The sequence below is a fragment of the Mastigoproctus giganteus genome, chromosome 10, assembly GCF_048544385.1.
Source record: "Mastigoproctus giganteus isolate SK-2022 chromosome 10, ASM4854438v1, whole genome shotgun sequence".
NCBI lineage: Eukaryota > Metazoa > Arthropoda > Arachnida > Uropygi > Thelyphonidae > Mastigoproctus > Mastigoproctus giganteus.
The window spans coordinates 140,764,937-140,787,293 of NC_143584.1; the positions used below are offsets into that span (position 1 = coordinate 140,764,937).

General features: G+C 36.5%; 1 protein-coding gene across 2 annotated transcripts in view; it reads left to right on the top strand.

The window, feature by feature from the left end:
* ATPCL (ATP-citrate synthase) overlaps positions 1-22,357 on the top strand; it is a 551,864-nt gene that overhangs the window by 478,441 nt on the left and 51,066 nt on the right. For both annotated transcript variants that reach the window (XM_090382775.1, XM_090382774.1), the window contains exons 22-24: positions 9,964-10,057; positions 14,595-14,900; positions 19,242-19,385. In XM_090382775.1, the coding sequence (XP_090238901.1) occupies positions 9,964-10,057; positions 14,595-14,900; positions 19,242-19,385 (544 nt within the window). The remainder of the gene's footprint in view (positions 1-9,963; positions 10,058-14,594; positions 14,901-19,241; positions 19,386-22,357) is intronic.

Genomic DNA, 22,357 nt, shown 5'->3' on the forward strand with positions numbered 1-22,357 from the left:
TTCTGTCCTGTCTATCCTTTCTGTACACATTGTACTCCCCAAATTCCAGTTCTGCACTGCTTATGTCTGTGTGACACCATGTCTCTGATATCCCAACAATATCTGCCTTTGATGTCTTGACTAGCACTTCAAGCTCATCGAATTTATTATTAACTATACTCCTAGCATTGGTGTACATGCAAGGATACATGCACCTGTTTCTATTCTAAGTTACCGTAACACATCCCATGTATTTACTTGTTCCACTATGACTCCCAGCAGCCATGAAAATCCCTATTGCCTTGCTTTCCAGGCTGCTGCTCAATTGCATTTCAATAGAAGTAGTGCAAGAATCACGTTTACCTCTGCCAACGGCTACTGTTAATCTATTAGTTCATGTATTCCCCCCGCAAGCTAGCTGTTTTCCGACCCACCTAACTCTGCCTCGATAGCATCAGCAAATATTTTTGCATCCTTTCTATTTAAGTGTATCCCATCCCTGTAGAAGCAGTCTCTTGTGTTAAGAAGCACAGACCAGGCTGAGAAAAATTCTACCCCTTGAACCTTGCACAATCTCTCCAGGGCCGAATCGATTGACAAGGCTCTCATCATATACTCCCTCCTATCGTGTCTGGGCAGAATTGCAGACACTTTCAAATTCAATCGTAACTCACAGCTTTTTTTTTCAGCATTGACTTGTACTTGTTAAGTAATTCTGCCGGTCTCGTACTCTTAATATCATTAGTGCCAACATGTACAATGATATCACCCTTTGTGCCCTTAAAAGATGATATCTGCCCTACAATATCATCAACCTTTGCCTCTGGCAGACATACCCTGATCCTGTTCCATCTATCCTTTTTGGGCGCCTCCGTAGCCAGGTGGGCAGGAGCAGCAGTGCGTAGCACACGCTTCTTGATTAGACCGGGGTTCGAGTCCGTGACCGCCAAATACGGAGGATGCGGAAAGGTCAGGGAATGACTACCGCATATCCCCGGAGCAATATGGCCTTAGTTGCTAATGCTCGTAAAAACCAAATAACAAAACAAACTATCCTTTTTGCTCAGTATGTTCCCCGTTTCCCTGACAAGAGTCACCTGCAGCTAGTTCCTTTGGGACCAGTGATTCTGCCTTGGGGTTTGCCGCTGTGTTGCTTGATGTTCAGGTGCAAGCTGTGGCATTGATGTGGGCAGCTGAGAGCTTGATGGACCCCTCAATTTAAATCCTTCGAGGGCATCCACCCTGTTCTTCAAGCTCTCGTATAAGCCCATAGCAATGCTGAGTTGGTGCATGATTTCCTCGCACTCCTTATTTCGTGCACACACAAAGACACACATTCCCCTTGGCAATATCATGTCCCGTTCCTGATTGCTCCACAAACATCAAACAAGCAGTGCATTTCAATAGACTGTGATTTAGAGGACAACTACCCCCCTCAGTTTTCTCTTGAGCCACAGCACTTCCATTAGTTTGAGCCTTTTGCTTTGCTGCTCTGGTCTGAGTCATGATTTCTATTCAAGTTCAATAAAATTCCAGTACAAAATATCACTCTAAACTTATATCCCAATGCAGTTATAACACTATATATATATGTATTTCGGTATCGAATGTTATCCCCGAGTTACGTTATGACTTTCTTATCCCCAACTTATATGTATTAATTTATGATGTTACGTTTGTAAAACTAGGTCACTATATTTATTTAGTTAAATTACAATTCAATTGGCAATGAAATTTAATAAATTTTACTGATTAATTGGTACTACTATACTTGCTATCTAGTTTTCCGTTAGACCTTATGCTATCTAGTTTGGTGCACACATTGTATCACGGTACATGCAGTACTTTGCATTTGTCAATGTTAAACTTCAGTTGTCACTTTTCAGTCCAACTTTTCCAGATCCTGTTGCAGTAGCATACTGTCAATAACAATCATGCAAACCTTTGTATCATCTGCAAACTTGGGCATTAAGCCTGATGTACCTTCATCAATATCATTGATAAATATACAAAACAACAATGCACCAAACCCTGGGGGACTCCACCAAGCACATTAGTCCATGAATAGTGGTGTCCATTGATTACCACTCTGTCTTCTTCCACTCAACCATCCTTTTATTTATTGTAGCAACTTGCCCTTAATGCCATACTGCTCGAATTTGTACAGTAGTCTTCCATGTGCAACAGTATCAAAAGCTTCCCTGAAATCTAAGTATATGATATCAAAATTATTTTTTGCATCCAGTTCCTTTGTGACCACATCATAGTATCCAGTCAAATTGATCAGACAAGACTTCCCCTTAACAAACCTATGCTGTGTCTGAATTATTACCGCACTCTTGTCTCGATGATCCTGCAATGCTTCTTTACACAGTGACTCCATTATTTTCCCCAAAACAAAAATTAAACTAACAGGTCTGTAATTACTTGTGTCACCCTTTGTGAATTGGAGATACATTTGCACATCTCCAGTCTGTGGGGGGGGCCTCCCTTAAATCCATCGATGCTCTCATAATTATGGCTAAGGGTTTGCTTACTTTCTTTGCTGCTCCAAATCTGCACTGCTTATATCTGTGTGACACCACATCTCTGACATCCGAATAATACCCACCTTTGATGTCTTTACCAGCACTTCAAACTCAAATTTATTAACTATACTCCTAACATTGGCATACATGCAAGTATACATGCACCTGTTTCTACTCTTAGTTACCCTAACACAGCCCATGTATTTACTTGTTCCACTATGACTCCCAGCAGTCCTGGAAATCTCCAGCACCTTACTTTCCAGGCTGCTGCTCATTCTAATAGAAGCAGTGCAAAAATCTCTTTTGTCTCTGCCTGCGCCCACTGTTAACCTTTTAGTCTGTTCATTTCCCCCCCCCCCCAAGCTAGCAGTTTTCCAACCTACCTAACACTGCCTCGATAGCATCAGCAAATATTCTTGCACCCTTTCTATTTAAGTGTATTCCATCCCTTTAGAAGCAGTCTCTCTGGTTAACAAGCACAGACCACGTTGAAAAAAATTCTGCCCTATGAGCCTTGCACAATCTCTCTAGGGCCAAATTCATTGACAATTGCTGTAGAAAACGATCATTCAATAAATCCACAAAAGTCTTAATAGTGTGTGAGTGACCAATCTACAAGTTCCAGTCAATATCTGGAAATTTAAAATCCAGCATTATAAGACATTCTGATTTACTGGCCTACTCTGTTTCTCTGTATAGTTGTTCATGGTACTCATCAGAGTCATTAGGCTTATAACAAACTCCTACCCTCATTTTTGCTTTCCCAGTGCTTATGTAATACCAAACTGACTCAACATTGTATTGTCCATCTTTGTCAACTGGATGCACTTCCTTAGATTTTGTTTCTTATCTAACAGCATAACCCCTCCTCCCTGCCTAACCTGTCTGTGCTTTCTGTACACATTGTACTACCCAAATTCCAATTCTGCATTCCTTATGTCTGTTTGAGACCACATCTCTGATATCCCAACAATATCCACCTTTGTTGTCTTGACCAGCACTTCAAATTCATCAAATTTATTTACTATACTTCTGTCATTCATGTACATGCAAGTATACATGCACCTGTTCTTACTCTTAGTTACCCTAACACAGCCCATGTATATACTTGTTTCATGATGACTCCCAGCAGTTCCTGAAAACCCCAGAAACTTGCTTTCCAGGCTGCTGCTCATTCCAAAAGTGTCAAAAGCTATCATGAAATCCAAGTATATGGATATCAAAAAGTTTTTATTTATTATTTATTTTTTTATTTATTTTTTTTTTTTGCATGCAGTTCTGCTGTTACTGCATGCATGGTTTCTGATCAGATTGGTGAGACAAGATCATCCCTTAACAAATCCGTGCTGTGACTGAAGTATAACTGCATTTTGTCAAGATGGTCCTGCATTACTTGTTAAACCAGTGCATGACTTTTTTAACCTTCAATATTTTCTCTCGGCTATCACAAAATCATTTAGTTCCCTGTTAGATTTTGATGAACATCTGGCATTCCCCTCCCTGAAGAACTTCTCATGCATGAATGTAGATGCAAAATAGCTATTCTGTTTGTTAGCGACCTGAATTGGAGAATCAAGTGGAGCAATGTGATTCAACCCCTTCCTTTTACTGTTAATATAAGTAAAGGAGTCTTTGCTGAATTTCTTTGCCAGAGTATGCCTTAGCTTGCCTAACCTCCTTTGTGACTTGATTACAGACTAGTGTATATCTACCATAGGCTTCTGTATCACCTAATAATTTATATGCATTTTTCTTCTCTGCCACAAGTCTCGTCATTCATCTGACATCTGTTTAGGTCTAAGCTGTCCATTATCTACATTTTTTCTAGATAAGGGAAAAATTGAAATGATGGCATGTTGAATCCCCAAAGGTGCCATTAGTCTGAAAGTCTGCTGTATTGAATTAATGTCTATTAAGGCTCTTCAACCTTTCCTGAAAAGGAGTTGTCTATCCTGTCTGTTTCAAAAATATCAACATAAATATCAAAAAAAAAAAAAAAAAAAAATGGACCAAAAAACTTGATAAGGAACTTGACAAAAAATAGGCAAATTTCTCTCTAGAACAACATTGTAACAACGTTTGATACTATAACCAACAGACATTTATTTGGCCGCCTGAAGCCTTTCATGGCTCAACAACATGGGTTTCTAGTTCGTAGGTCAACTAATGGATGTTATTTTTACTGATATAACAAGCAGCAGAGTTAAGAGATTTAAGAGATTAATTAGCAGAGTTAAGAGATTTGACAGGCTCTCCTCTTCTTCACTGAATCCAAAACTATCTTCTTCAGGTGTGACATACTTTTATTGTTAACACTCATTCAAAATTTTTCTCCCTTTCCAGTGAGTTTCCCGAGGGCTCTTCCCTAACATCCTTACTAGTACTTTCCTCAAGTAGTCTTTAGAATCCTCACTTCAAACTGCCATGTATGCTGATGGCATCGGACTCTACTCATCCATTTCTAAACCATCTGACTAAATTCAGTCCAGCAAGCTCTAAACAAATTAATGCAGTGGACCTCATACAGTACGCTCTCTGTAAATCCCTGTAACTGCCAATCTATTTCTTTTACAAATAATATAATAATCTTCACTATTCCTATTGTATTTATTTGATCAGCTTTTGTTAAAAAAAGAGTGATCAAATTACTGACTTAGCAGCTGCCAGTTTGACAGTCTCATCTTCCATTTCTTCAGTAAATCTTTTAATATTATTGAATTCATCAAGAGGAGTACTTTCCTCTGAAGATTACAGATATGCTGTCTTTTTGTACAAGCAGCTGCTCTAATTGTCATTGACCATGTCTTTGTTGTTTGGAATCCTTATAGGACAGAAGTTTGTAAACTTTTATACCTTGCAATCACTTAAATTATTTCTTAAATTTCATGCCCCTCATCTTTCAGAACAAGTGCAGGTATACAAATTTGACATAATTTAGCTATGAGCATACATGCTTTTATAAATGAATATATACTTCAGTACATTTAATCTCAAAGATTAAAATAACATATGCTTTATACCTGGATTAGTGGGATGGTTTGTCCATATTTCATTAAAAAAAAGTGCTTCATAAAAACAACATGCACTGCACACTTTAAGAACTTCTGCTATGGGAAGATTCACTGAAAGAAGTCCAAGTAGTCCAGCGTAATTTCATGCAGTACTTCTCTCCAGAAGTTCTCTGTTCTACTACTCATATTACTATTTGTCAGTCCCTTTATACTTTTTCTCAAACTCTTGTGTCAAGAGAACCCTAACCTATTTTAAGTTTCTCTAAAATTCTCTCTCAGATTTATGATCCCCAGAATAATTGTAACTGGTAAACTTCCATGTCCATCTTAGTTAATCAGAATGGATTTGTTTATTAACTTCTGTAAATCAAGTAATTGATTTTGACTACTTCAGCATACCAAAACATTTGGAGTTAAAAAGTCAATAACCAAATCATGTAATATCATTTATTTGTATTGTGATATTCAAGTTGGCAATAGATTCAAGGCTTTGATCCATTTTCTAATGATCCTAAGCCATGAAATGCCTTTCTACAAAAGAAGGGGGGAGACTTCAGCCAGAAATCACTTTATTTTCAGATTATAATTATATAAATGTCAGTGCTTAAATGTGCTGTTAATGTTATTAATAAATTCATATATTTTATATAATAACCACATGATGAGTTTGTACTCTAATCTATAATAAACTGAATAGAACTGATCATTGAATTAACCAGCTGGCATGTTGATCACCTCCCAACTACACAAAAAACTCTCTTCATTACAGAGGGCTAACTGAGGGCACATAATGAAAACTTTATTCATGATTTTGGCCTTTAATTATTGATTGATTTTTATCCAAGGACCCATAACTTTGGTACAGCTGATATATAAAAATTTGTGCAAGTTACTGTATAATCTTTACAGATTATTTTTTATCCCTTATGCAATGTATTTTTTTTTTGTATAATTTTCCTAATTGATATTATCCTTCTCATAAATATGCACATATATATACATTTCCCCCCCTATACGTAGGCCCATAGAAGTATGAATTTATATACACTGTCCATTCAAAACGTGACCATCCCCCATGTTTTAGCAGTCAGCTGTTCCTTCCCATCTGGTGGCACATGTTACAGTGAGAACCAGTAAATATGATACTGGAGGTTTGTGGCATGCTGTCCATATGGAGTACTTGATCAATGTGGGCAAGAACGTGATCCGACAGACTTCAAAAAAGGAGTGGTTGTCAGATACCAGTTGAAGGGTGCCAGTATTATGGAAACTGAATCTTGTGGGCTGTTCACAGAGTTAATGTTTCAAGAGTGTACAAAGGAGCAGTCCAGTACAAATAGCATATGCCCACACATCATCCATTGTCATGGTAAATGTAGACTGGCCTGCCTTGTGTTGAGACTGATAGACAAAAAATGGTGCAGTGGATGACCATGGACTTTAACCTGAGTTTACCAGGAATGTTTCAAGGTCACAATCCAACGAGCCCTCTTCTGTACAGAATGCCTTAGTATGCACCCAGTCAAGGTACCCGTGCTTACAGCTACCCATCATAATAATGCCTAAAGTTTGCATCCAAACGGCATAATCCAAACGGAGAAAAGAGTCGCCTTTTTTGGATTGCGTGATTGATAGATCTGGCATTTGGATCCTCCATCACAGACTATTGCAAAACAGGATGCAATCCCGTGAAATGGTACAACATACCTTCTGCAGTGTTCAGAGACTTTATAGAGTCCGTGCTTTGCCGTGTGATGGCAGTACACGTGGCAATAGGACAACATATCCACTATTAAGTATGTGGTTATAATGTTTTGACCAGGCAGTATATATAAAACTTCACAGGGATATTCTGCCATCTATTAATTGCATTTATAAGTAAGAGTAGCTGTTTTTATATTTACAGTAGTTTCACAAATTGACATGGGGTGCACAACCTTTCAACAAGATGATGTGGTTTTATGCAAGATGATAAGAAATTTTTATTTTTATAAAAAAATAAAATAAAATTTAATTAATTTAATTTTTATGAAAAATAACATAAACACTAAAATGAAATTTTGCTGTTGATTTTATATTTCGCAGTAATCTCACTGTGAAAAAACAGTGAAAAATGGGGAAAAAATTAAAATATAAAAGAATATAAAATATAAAACAATAGGTTGTTTTCAGGCTTTCCAAACTTCCCAATTTCCTCAAAAAAAACTTTGTACATACGGTATGTACTGTACTTCTTAACCCTTTTGTATTCTCGAGAGGGTTAAGCAGTTTAGTATTAATATTAGTAGTGGAAAATGATGAGAGAAAGTACGCTTATACAATTTCATTTTGTTTAATACAATTCAATTTAAATTTTGTTTAGAATCAATACAAGGGGCATTTGAAAAGTTCATGGCCTGAGTATGAAAGGGTAGTGGTATTAAAAATTTCTGCACTTAACAAATAACACTTCAAATAGTAGCCCACCAAGTTTCACAATTCCAGTAGTGTCTTTTTTTTTAATTAGAGGTCCTGAAGTCAACAGAGTTGTGGGAAGGAGTAAAGATTGATAAAATCAGCCATCCAATATTTTGAAAAAAGGGACTAATGCCAGAGGCAATTCATGAAGATATGGGTACAACATTGGCAGGGTGCTCCTTCCTATTCCGTGATCAAGTAACTATTCCATGGTTAAGAAGAAGTAGGCAGTAGAAATTAAATGAGGGGGAATAACCTGGAAGATGACCCGTGCTTTGGAAGACCCACAACGCCCATCCCCTCAGAAGTTGTTGACAGTGTACATGATCTGGGGATGAATGGTCGAGTGACAGTTTGGTACATCCAACATCTTGAGCATTACCTCAGGGGCTCACATCTGGTGAGTATGGGCTTGGCACACCCAGGGTCTTGAGCTGGATATCATCATTCTTCTCTTTCTTAGTGATTCCCTTCTGATTCTTGTTTTTTCTCTCTCTCTCTCTCTCTCTCTCTCTCTCTCTCTCTCTCTCTCTCTCTCTCTGGGTAATTCAGAAAATTTTTTTTTGGCTGGTGCAGCATAAGCCTCAGGCTTCCTTGCGCCATATGCTAATAATAATAATCTCATCTGAATGTGTATACCACATAAACACATAATAACAGAGATACTTGCTCTGAAAAAGGGGTCAGCATGATGAGTCCTAAAGCTGTTGACAAAAAATGCACAAGAGCTGTCAGGTCAAGTAAATATTTACATCATTTTCAGACAGATCCAGAAAATTTCCTTGCAGGGTTTGTGACCATGGATGAGATGTGGTTCTATTACTTTCAGTCAGAGACAAAGGAGCAGTCCAAACATTGGAATGGCACCTCCGTAGCCATGGGGGAAGGAGCAGCAGTGTGTAACACACACTTCTTGATTAGACCGGGGTTCGAACCCGTCACCACCAAATACGGAGGATGCGGAAAGGTCAGTTATTTATTATTATTATTATTTATTTTTTTTTTTTTTGTTATTTTGGTTTTTTTTTTAGGAGCATTAGCAGCTAAGGCCATATTGCTCTGTGGGGGATATGTGGTGGTCATTCCCTGACCTTTCCGCATCCTCCGTATTTGGTGGGCATGGGCTCAAACCCCAGTCTAATCAAGATCGTGTGCTACGCACTGCTGCTCCTGCCCACCTGGCTACGGAGGCACTGGAAAGGTCAGGGAATGATCACCGCATATTCTCGGAGCAATATGGCCTTAGTTGCTAATGCTCCTAAAAACCAAATAACAAACAAACAAACCAAACAGTGGAAACAGCTTTGGACCCTCCAATGAAAGCCAAATCAGTTCCTTCTGCTGGCAAGGTGATGGGATCAGTTTTTTTGGGATGCTGTTGCTAAGGGATTACCGTTAGTCCATCTTACAACAGTCACATATGGCATATTATGCAGACCTTGTCAATAATTTGAGTAAAAACATCAATAACAAATGCCGAGGGAAAACTCAGCAAAGGAGCCTTGTTCCATCAGAATAACATGCCTGTTCACAAGTCTGTCATTGCCATGGCTGCACTGCACAGATGCAGCTTTGAAATTTTGGACCTTTCCCCCACATTCATCAGATTTAGCACCATTGGACTTTCACCTATTACCTAATTTGAAAAAATACCTGGCTTGCATCCATTTTCTTGCTGACAGCGATGTCATTGCTACAGTGGATACATTCTTGGAGGCTCAAGAGAAAATTTTCTTTGTAGCTGGAATCAGTGCATTGCAGCATTGTTTGCAAAATTATATCGACTCCAAAGAGAACTATGTTGAAAAGAAACATGTTACCAGAGTCCTCAGATAAACCCTTCATACTAAGGCCACAAAGTTTTCAAATGCTACTTGTATTACAAAACTAAATGTTGTCATAAGCATTTTTATAGTAAAGTAATTACTCCATATAATTTGCTTGTATGTATAGTACCAGTTATATATTAACATTTTTGTATTCCATAGGGATGTTTATGAAAGTTTAGTTCAGAAAGGAGATATTATACCACAACCTGAGGTACCACCACCAACAGTACCTATGGATTATACATGGGCTAGGGTAAGTTATCTGCAGTAGTAGTCAGAAGTAAATTCCAAACACAGATAGTTTTGCATAATATGATCTAGGAATAATTAAAATAACCATGCAACTGAATTATCATCAGTATAAAATTTTATTTTACTCACCTGCTCAATGATTGAAGTAAAATCTTTTTGGATTGTATTTATAATTGGGCATCAAAATACACATCACATACACATCATATACTATTACCAAAATACACATCACAGAGGACAAATACTCTGTATAATGTCCAATCCACCCTATCCTTCCATCTTTCACAATACTGCTATACCAAATATCACTGGGGTCAGTGATATAACTTTAGTCAATAAACACGTAAGCATGTTTCAAAAGAGTGTTAAAAAAATTAACTGGTTACTGAATTCCACCACTCACCCTAGTTGACCTTGTATGAGCAGCTCTATATCAAATAACCTTATGAATTGGATAGACTTATGGAAGATGGAAAGAGAGAACAAAAGAGTACCTCAAAAGCACATGCCTTCATTATATCTAAGGCAACAAATAACTAATCACATATTTCAACTGCACCACTTCTGTAACCAAATGGATCTCCTGAATACTGGTAGTTACTTATAAAGGTAGCTACACAAAATCAAATATAAAGAGAGTTTTAGATCTAGATATTATTCTCACCTAGTGTTAAATGGATGAAGGCAGAAGTGCTCTGTGCCAGTGTACTGAATTTATCATATATCATTTGTTTGGAGGTTTAGGGTTCAAGTCATATTATAGATTGGAGGAATTTCTAAAGGCCTCTTCATTTGGACTGTAGTTACACAATCTTATTCTCAAGGTAGTCAGGTTTTTCAGCCAACACATGTAAATAGCCATGAACGTCATTTATATGTACTTAACACATTGCTGCAGTAGTAGTAGTAGTGGTATGTGATGCAAGAAAGCAAGTGTATGAGCTTATGCAGAATCAGCCAAAAAAAAAAAAAAAAAAAATCACAGCATTCCCTCCAAATGCCTGTCCAGTTCCTCCTTAAATTTATTTAACCTATCAACTTCCACAACGACAGATGGAAATTTGTTCCAGCAATTAACTACCCGCTGGCTAAAGGCATATTTCCGCACATCTATTTTACATCTGTCTTTTCTTAATTTGAATTTATGCCCCCTTAGGTTCGTAATCTGAACAAGTGGAAGGATCCAATCAAAATTCAGCGTGCTCAACCCATTCATGGCCTTATACACCTCAATCAGATCACCGCGCAGGTGCCTAGTTTCCAGCCACTGCAATTTGCAGAACTTTAGCCTCTCTTGGTAAGAGGATCCCTTCATTCCCCTCACCAATCTTGTTGCCCTTCTCTGTACATGCTCAAGCAAATCTACATCCTTCTTAAAATGAGGCCTCCAGATCTGTACGCAGTACTCAAGGTGTGGCCTGATCATTGCCTTATACAAAGGGACAATCACCTCCTTTTCCCTGTAAGAAAAATTTATATATATATCATTGACAAAACGCCATGACCTGTCTGCATTGCTCAGAAAACTTCATATCTGACTGCACAATTACTCCCAGGTCTTTTTCGTTTTCTACCACCTTAAGTGTAGTACCACACAGTTGGTACGTTTCTCTGGGGTTACTTCTACCCATATGCAGTACGTTGCATTTGTCAAGGTTAAACTTCAGTTGCCACTTCTCAGTCCATTTTCCCAAATTTTCTAGATCCTGTTGTAATAGCACACTGCCATTACTGTCATTAACAACCCTGCCAACCTTTGTATTATCTGCAAACTTCGACACTAAGCCTGATATACCTTCATCAATATCAATAATGAATATTCAAAACAACAGTGGACCCAACACCGAACCCTGTGGGACTCCACTAATAACATTAGTCCACGAAGAGCAGCACCCATTGATTACCACCCTCTGTCTTCTCCCACTCAACCATCCTTTTATCCATTGTGGCAACTTACCCTTAATACCATTCTGCTCCAATTTGTACAATAGTCTTCCATGCGCAACAGTGTCAAAAGCTTTCCTGAAATCCAAATATATGATATCAAAATTCTTTTTTGCATCCAGTTCCTTTGTAACCACATTATAATATCCTATCAAATTTGTCAGACAAGACTTTCCCTTAACAAACCCATGCTGTGTCTGAATTATTGCTGCAGGCTTGTCTAGATGATCCTGCAATGCATATTTAAACAGTGATGCCATTATTTTACCCGGAACAGAAGTTAAACTAACTGGTCTGTAATTACTCTTGTCACCCTTTGATCCCCCCTTTGTGAATTGAGGATACATTTGCACATCTCCAGTCTGTGGAGACCTTCCCTGAGTCCAAGGATGCTCTCATAATTATGGCTAAGGGTTTGCTTAGTTGCTTTGCTGCCTCCTTTAATATAACTGGATAGATCCCATCCACCCCAGGTGCCTTTATGTTTATCTTCAACAATTTCTCCTCCACTTTGCTCTCAGTTATTACAAAATCATTAAGCACCCTGCTACAATTTGATAACCTTCTGCCATTTTCAAATCAAGTGTGAATGTAGATGCAAAATACTCATTCAGTTTGTTTGCTATCTGAGCAGGATCATCAACAGTTGAACCATCGATATCAAGTGGACCAATCAGATTCATCCCCTTCCTTTTACAGTTTATATAAGTAAAGAAATCCTTACTGTTTTTCTTAGCAGCCTTTGCCAAAGATTTCTCGTAATCTGCCTAACCTCTTTTTGTGACCTGATTACAGACTAGCTTATATCTGCCATAGGCTTCTGAGTTGCTTGATATGCATCCCATGCATTTTTCTTTTTCTGTCACGAGTCTCATTAGTTCATTTGATAACCATTTAGGCCTAAACCTTGAACGATATTTCTTAATAGGTATGAAACTTTTAGTAGTATCCAGGATTAATTCCTTGAATGCTTCCCACTTAGAATTTATTGTTGGTAACATCATCAGTTGATCCCAATGTACAGAATTTAAAAACTGTCTGAGACCACTGTACTCACTTTTATGGAAGCAGAAACCCTTTCCTTTACCCCTGATGGTAATTATATCTTTAAGTAAATCCCACATCAGTACACTGTGATCACTGCCACCTAATTGTTCCTTTATCTGCAAATTCTTAATAAACGAATGATCACTGCTGATAACCAGATCAAGAGATTTGGTTATCAGCTATCGAGAGGCAACCCTCTTTGGTTGCCTCTCGAACATGCTGCTGCTGCAGAAAACAATCATCCAATAAATCCACAAAAGTCTTACTAGTGTGTGTGAGTGACCAACCCACAAATTCCAGTCAATATCTGGGAAGTTAAAATCCCCCATTATAAAACATTCTGATTTACTAGCCCACTCTATTTCTCTGTACAATTGTTCATTGTACTCATTCGAGTCATTAAGCCTATAACACACTCCTACTCTTATTTTTGCTTTCACAGTGCTTATGTCACACCAAACTGACTCAACAGTGCACTGTTCATCTATATCAACTGGATGCACTTCTTTTGATTTTATGTTTTTCTTAATTAACAGCATGACACCTCCTCCCTCCCTTCCTATCCTGTCTATCCTTTCTATACACATTGTACTCCCCAAATTCCAATTATACATTCCTAATATCAGTGTGACACCACATCTCTGATATCTCAACAATATCCACCTCTGCCTGCGGCTACTTTTAACCTTTTAGTCTGTGAATTCCCCCCCACCCAAGCCAGCAGTTTTCCAACCCACCTAACACTGCCTCGATAGCATCAGCAAATATTCTTGCACCCTTTCTATTTAAGTGTATTCCATCCCTGTAGAAGCAGCCTCTCCTGTTAACAATATGGCTTAAGATGCTGTTGCATCATAAAGCCAAACTAATAATGGAGCAGTGAAAATATGCTCTGACTGGATCAGATTATTTTCAATCTGCAGAATATTAAACTTTGATATGTCCACCACACAAAGTAGCAGTTATGATGATTTATGGGCTTCCCCATATTGGAGGTATAACAAAAAATATATTTACAACTACCATGAATTCATCCTTGTGATATTCATCTGCCAACCACCTGATGAGGTGCCTGCAGCTTGTCTGGATCACCTAGAGGTATTCCAAAATTTTCATATGCACTACAAAACTTGGTGCCAGCAACAATGTTAGGCTTTGGCCTATATGATATCCTCAAACAACAGAATGAGCCTGGAGGTAACTTAGACTTTAATTTGGTAGCTGTAGTCATCTAAAAAAAAGGGGGGGGGGGGTGGAATAACATAGGTTCTTTTATATCACAGAATTGGTACACACTTATGTGATATATCAATCAATATTGCAAAATCATAAAACCATCAATTTCTACCAAAATATTAACAATAGAGAAACCAATAACACTGTTAGATTCAGCACATATTAAGTTAACCATCATTTTGCACAAGAAGTTATCTGTTTAAAATAAAAATATTAACCTTATTCTCATGAACTTAGATTATTTACTTTATGCTCTTATTCTGCACAAACAAATTAACTGTTTTCCTTCCTTCCTCCTTCCCGCCCTCCAGGAATTGGGTCTGATCCGTAAGCCAGCATCCTTCATGACAAGTATATGTGATGAAAGAGGTCATGAACTGCTTTATGCAGGTATTCCCATAACTACAGTAATTAAAGATGACTTGGGCATTGGAGGTGTACTGAGCCTTCTCTGGTTTCAACGTCGACTGCCTAAGTATGCATGTAAATTCCTTGAAATGGTACTTATGGTAACAGCCGATCATGGTCCAGCAGTATCTGGTGCACATAATACTATTGTTTGTGCTAGAGCTGGAAAAGATCTTGTATCATCATTAGTGTCAGGACTTCTTACCATTGTAAGTTATTTGACTCCTTCTAATATAAGCCCATTTTTAAATTAGTAGTTATTCAAAATATTTATATGTGAATAAACCACATAAATATTTTGAATAAACTGTAAGCATTATTACTTTTAATTATTCTAAACAGAATTTACAATTTACATAATAAAAATATAAAATATATAAATAAACAGGTTATCATTTAATAAATTTATTGTATCTTTTTTTCATTACAGGTAGTTTCCGACTTTGAGTTAATTCATTCCTAGTGCGTGCTCGTAAAGAGGGAATTTATTCCCATAGACATAACGTAAAAACAGGTGTTACGTTATCAACAATGAAATTAGTTAGCTAATTAGTTTATGTTTAAACAATGATTGATTTATCCAAAGAAAAGAAAAGAAAACATAGCCTGTAAAATCAAGCAAATTATAATTTAAAGAAATTATTTATGATAACAAATGTTAAAGAATGTTTATTCTTAATCATAGACTAAACGCACACTCGTTGATCACTCATTGTTGGGTCGTCACTCATTATTGGTTTGTTGCACAAGGAGTTGTCTTCTTCAGAAATGCTTTAAGAGGCATTTGTTTCCAAGATAATCTCTTCTCTTTTCTTTCTAAATTTCACGATAGCATGCATAAGCATGTTTTAACGGCACACACAAATTGCAACTAACTAACAAGATACGTGCAAGTGAGATTGCAACTAACACAATTCGCAGGGAGTAACAGGTTTACAAAACTTTTAAAAAATAATAATAAAAAAAAAAAAAAAATGAAGAGAAGATTCTGAAAATTTATTTGTTTTTTATATGATTGAAGATTGCAGTGAAGGGGAAACACATTTCACCCTAATAATGTAAAAAACTACACGATTCCAGCTATCGGTATTTTCACAAATGCAATAAGTTCGACTTTACTACCCGTTTATAATTGCTTGCAGTAGCAGAAAAGCCCAATAAACTGGAAAGTGCAAATTGTTTTTATTGTTTTATGGTCGTGACTTCTAGAAATGTGCTTTAGAAAAATATCACAAAGCCATTCAAAATTGGTTCTTATAACATATGATAACGATGAAAGTAGTGCGTTTAATGATTTGAATTGGTCACTAATACAATTTACATTAAAAAATGACCTTTTAGAGAGATAAATAGCTTACTTATACAGCAAAAATTTCAACTTCCGAGGGCTTGGAACAAATAACTAAGGAACAATGTGTTATTTGGTTCACATTATGATATTTTCACAATATGATGGAATGGATTAATATTGTAAAGTGGGGTGCACTATATTGTATAGCTATGCAAGTGATTTGAAATGTGGGATTTATGAATGTTTAACATTCATTTTTGCAATTAATCTTCATATTTTCGATTTTGTTTATACTTGATGCTTGGAAAAAAAAAAAAACTTTGTAAAGCGGGAACTGCCTGTACTTACAGTTGATATTTTGTTTGTGTTAATTCATTATGTTTCTTCAAAATTAATCATTAGTCTTTACATGTGTAAATAAGGCATATGCCTTTTTTTTTTCCTTCCCCCCCCAAAGAGTAAAGTGCGTGCATCACCATTCTCTGAATAATAAAGCCTAACAACTCAACAAAGCTTTGTTGCAGTTGTCATCAAAAAGAGGTATCATTGTCTTCCTTTAATAAAGCCTAACAAATGGACAAAGCTTTGTTGCTGACGTCATCATAAAAAGGTGATCATTGCCTTCCTTTAGTGACCTTCATTCTGATGGTGCATGTGGAGATGTTTAGATTCATATAGGTTTAAGTGTTTTTATCAATGATGGTTAGAAAATGTTGGGTTCCTAGGTGTTGAGATAATTATGACAAAAGGAATAAGGTTTGTGTTTTTAAATTTCCTAATAACTGAAATTGACAAGAATGATGGATACCAGCTATTCACAATTGAGATTTTTTTACATTCAAAGCATTCACTGGTAAGTTCTGCACAAAACAAATTTGTCATGTACTTATTTAAGTGTATCCCTTATATTTTATGATGATTAATTACTTACTGGAATATAGTAAGTAATAAACAAATATACACAATAATAAACAAGATATAATTTATTCGTAATGCTATAGATAATGCAAATTTTTACTTGTGATAAATAATGAAGTACTTATATATTTAAGGAGTGAGAAATTACTTTTCTGTGCTCTATTCTTCTTAGTATTCATTCAATAGTAAATGAAATATTCAAATGTAATGTCTCTATTTGAAGTATAGCGTATTACTGCTATTGAATAATAGTAATAGTATTCACCATATAGTGCAAGGAAGCCATTGGCTTTTGCTGCACTGGATAAAAAAAAAAAACAAGTAGATAAGAAAATACAAAGGCAAAGGTAAAGAAAGCCAACATGAGAACCACACAAACTTCGAGAAACTTACCAAACAAACTTGTTTCCCGCTACCGCAGTTTATTCCCCCTGCTGCATTCTCAGTAAACAGATGGTGCGTGTTACCGGTAGCGGCAGTAGGTCGTAGTTTTTTCTCATTATTAAAAACAGATTATTGGAGTTCATGAGTGTAATGCCTTTGCGGCTGAAATTTACTTGTGGGCACTCCCTCCAGACTGCTTCAGTCATAGGGTGCTTACCCCCCCTTCCCGCTGTTTTAAATTAGGAAAACTACTTCTACAGACGGTGCGTGTTATCGGTAGTGGCAATAGAAGTTTTTTCCTTTTTTAAAACGGCGGGAAGGGAAAGTAAGCACCCTAAGACTGAGGCAGTCGGAGGGTGTACCCGTAAGTAAATTTCAACCCACTCGTGAACTCTGATAATCTGCTTTTAATAATGAGAAAAAACTAATCAATACATTGTTATCAACTTCTACTGCCACTACCGATAACACACACCATCTGCTTACCGGGAATGCAGGGAGAAACTGTGGTAGTGGGAAGTGAGTTTGTCCAGTAAGTTTCCTGAAGTATGCCGTGGTTCTCATGTTGGCTTTCTTTACCTTATCAATACAAATTATACACTTCTCTCCTCACACAGGTGACCCTTGAATTTATTCAAACTATCAGCCTCAACAACCTGTGAGGGCAACCTTGTTCCAGCAATCAACAAATCACAAGCTAAAACCCCATATCTAATGGTAAATGTTTTTCTAGTTTCAGAAAATTTATCCATGGGTCTTTTTCATTTTCCATTGCCCTGAGTGTAACACCACACAGTTGGTACTTTAATCTGGATTTACTGCTACTCATATGCAGTAACTTGTTTATCAATGTTAAACTTAACTGCTATTTCTCAGCCCATCAGCCTAATTTGTTTAGATCTTGTTGCAGCAGCTTAACCTGATTGCTGTCATGAACCACCCTGCCAACCTTTGTACTGTTTGCAAACTTAGACATTAACCTTGATATGTACCTTCATCAATATCATTAATAAATATAGAAAACAACAATGGGCACAGCACTGAGCCCTCGTGGACTCTGCTAATAAAAATTAACCATGAAGAGCATTGTCCATTAATAACTACTCTCTGTGTTCTCCCAGTCAGCCATCCCTTTATCCAGAACAGTACTTGCCCTTAATGCCACACTGCTCCAATTTGTACAGCAGTCTTTTATGTGCAACAGTATCAAAAGTTTTCCTGAAATCCAAATATATAATATCAAAAGTATTTTTTGCATCCAGTTCCTTTGTTACTCCATTATAATATCCAATCAGATTGGTCAAACAATATTGCCTCTTAACAAATCCATGCTGTGACTGCAGTATAAGTTCATTCCTGCCTAGATAATCCTGCATTATTATTTTTTTTTAACCAGAGACTCCATTGTTTTCCCCGGAACAAAAGTTAAGTTAACAGGTCTCTAAATACCATGTCATATTTTGATCTCTCTTTGTCAATTGGGGATAGATTTGCACACCTTTGGTCCACAGGAACCTCTCCCGAATCCAAAGATGCTCTCATAATTATGGCGATGCTTTGCTTAACCCCTTTGCTGCTTCCCTCAATATAATTGGATAGATTTTGAAGTGATTAAGTCTTAATAGGTTTAAGTAAACTAAATGCTGATGGCATCTTTACCTTTCTCAGATAACACCCAAGGGGCAAAAATTTACAGAAAATTGAATTCTGCCAAGTAGTAATCAGTTGTTCAAATAAGCCTCTGCCTAGTGTTAAAGGATTAGACAAATTACTGTTACGAATGGAGAATTTTTTTTTTTTTTTTTTTTTTTTTTTTTGGGTGCTGTATCGTATTTCTTGTTTGCTCATGTTGCCCGTACTAAATAGTACTAAGCTATTTTAAAATTCACACACAAATTAATTTCTTAAATATCACTTATCATTTTGAAATTAATTATGACTTTATCTCTCCATATAGGGAGATCGTTTTGGAGGTGCATTAGATGCTGCAGCCCGGCAATTCAGCAAAGCATATGACACACATATGATTCCAATGGAATTTGTTAATACAATGCGTAAGAAAGGAGAACTTATAATGGGAATTGGGCATCGTGTAAAATCAGTAAGTGATTTCTTATTACATTTATAATATTGTATACCTAAAAATATAAATATTTAATATTGAAATTAGAAGTTTTTTAGATGCAGATGTAAAATGCATTGTGCAGTGACATTCATTATTCATTCAGAATATGTAATGAGTATAGTTGCTTGGAAAGAAACTGAAAAGAGAGGATTCCAAATATGGACTTACTGATTCTTCCTTAATTCTATATTGGACATGAGTGACATTGGTCATAACTAATCTGAGAATTCTTTATCCTTCAGTGGCCTTAGCTAATTTTTTCAAGAGAAGAACATTTTCATGTAACTTCAAAGCAAACATATTTAGTTTTCCTTCATAGAATGTAAATGTAAATTTTTAAAAATTGCAGGTTTTTTTTTTTTTTTTTCTTCTTCTTGTAAAAACAAATTGACTAAACTCCCTAAAGTTTCAGTTGAAATCAGTTTAGTAAAGAAAATTCATTTGTTGCATGTATTAAACATTCATACATTGATAATTTGAGCAGTTTAATTAATTATAAAACCTAACATATTTCATAGCCTGAATAGCTTCAAAGAAAAAGTAGCTTTACTACAGGCAGTGAAATCTTAGCATATGTATCTTGCTGAGATTATTTCATTTCATTTGGATTTATTTCTGGAGTTGTCATATTATCAAAAGGTTATCTTTTATCAACTAGCAAGTTTAGTGAATTCTCACCTTGATAAGTTAACTGGATCTTAAAGATCTTTTCTTCTAGCCAATCCCAGTGCTACTTTTTATTTCTTCTTTCACAAATCTCAGCTTACAGTACTACAATAAGTCTTCATCACTACTGATCAGTTTATTCAGACAAAATTTCAGTAATTTTTTTGCTCTGTAAAATTCCAATTACCAAATCTTTCCCATCTTTGTCGTAATCTGTTTCATCCCCCCTTTTAATACATTAAAAATGGCAGTGGATTTACTAGAAGATGGTGTGAACACACTGTTATATGGATAGAGATCTTTAAAATTCTAACTAAATAACAAAAAAAAATTGCTTAACAAAGTAGGAAAAATCAAAGCTTTAAACTGCATTAACTGGGCAGAAATAATGAGATACCTGCCTAGTAACGGGTAGGCCCACCTTTTTCCCAGACAAGGGCAGTCACACAGCGAGGCATTGAATCCACTAGTTCACAAAGGCATTCCACAGGTATTTCCATCCATGCTTGCTGCACCGCTGTTCATAATTTCGTTGCATTCCAGAGCGGAGGATCCAAAGCTTGAGCAGACCTTTCCACAGCATCCCAAAGATTCTCCACAGGATTCATGTCCGGTGAACGGGGAGGCCAGTTTGCCCGGTTTAGGCATAGTCCTGTGTCGTGGTGTTTTGCAGTGGGACTCTGGTGGGTCGCCGGTAGGACTCACAATACTGGTCAAAATCTTAATACCAGTATTCAAAAAAAAAAAAACATTTTTCTCAATAAATTTTGATGGCAATTAGGTGCAATAAAGTAAGAAAAAAAAACAAGTAATTACTTGAATTCATATTTTTAATCAAACTTTTATTACAATAATAAATATTCTAACAAAAAATTATTAAACATACAGTTACTCTAAAAACAAAAAAATACATACATATTGAAACTGCAAATTTGGTTGTCTAAGCATCTACACTACCTTTCCGATAGTGACAGGTAGTGTCACTATTGGACAGGTAGTGTGGAGATAAAGAGCTCTTAAGAAACATAAGCAATCAATAGTGTTATCATTTAAACTGGATCTAATTTTGGTACATATTTAGTTAGCGGCAGAAAACATCCTTTTGGATTCTGTGCTGGTTGGTGCTATTGTACTGAGATAGTCGTAGGTGAGTTGCAGTTTACCCCCCCCCCCACACACACCTTATTCCCTCATCTTCAAAAAATCTTATTTTCTTTTTAACTTTTTATGGCACTATATCTGTATTAACGAATGAAAGGGATTGACATTTAAGCTTGGTGAGGAAACCAAATCTAAGATGTGGGGGTTATTTATTTATTTATTAATTTTTATTTCCCTGTACCTTAGTATTGCCATCACTGGCCATTGTATGATTTTTGTATAGCAGCTCCCGTCAAGCACCAAGGCCCACAAGCTACCTGACTGTGTTAAAAAAATCAGAATTTGCAGGAGCTGAGAGATTTTCCCATAGTTTCTCATGAGCAATGACACAAATATTATAAAACAAAAGTCATTTATCATACAAAACTACTTACGAGTATATACATGATTAGTATTCATTTACATCTAATCTTTAATTTTTCTCATTTAATCTGTTAATGCTATCATTTCCATAAAATTTTTCTCAGTTAACAATATCAACTCTCTCTACAGCTGCAAACACTAAACTAATTCAATCTTAATCACTTCCTCATATTTCTCTTAATCAGCAATATCAGTTCTCTTCACAACAGCAATCCATAAGCTGATTTAATACTAAAAATTCCATATATCTCTCTCTTAATTTAGCAACATCAATTTTCTTTACAACTTCAACCAACTCAATACTAAACATTTCTGTAAATTTCTCGTAATTTCTTCAACTTCATCCTTACTTTAAAGTAATTACAGTTTTATCTAAGCACCCTTTTCAATATAACACAGTTCAGAGGACTTACCTTCCTTCTCTTTCACAGTGGGATTCCTTTGTGCAGATTCCTTCCATGGAATGTGGTGAAGTATTTCTTCTTAGTTGAATTCTACCGTATAGCTCTTCCAGCACTGTCTTATTTCAGGAACAGTTCTCTATTAATACTGAAGGAAATTACCACAGCAGTAGTAGTAGAAGCCAGGGCACTATCTGACTCAGCTTCCAGATTAAATTTTAGCACAGAAACGTGCCCAGTGGAACTCTTCACTATATAGCGGGACACTCCCAGAACTACCACGTCAAGTCTGCAACCCCTCTGAACAACAACCAAACCCACTCTTTTGGTGCGAGAACCTTATTTATTTCATTTTAA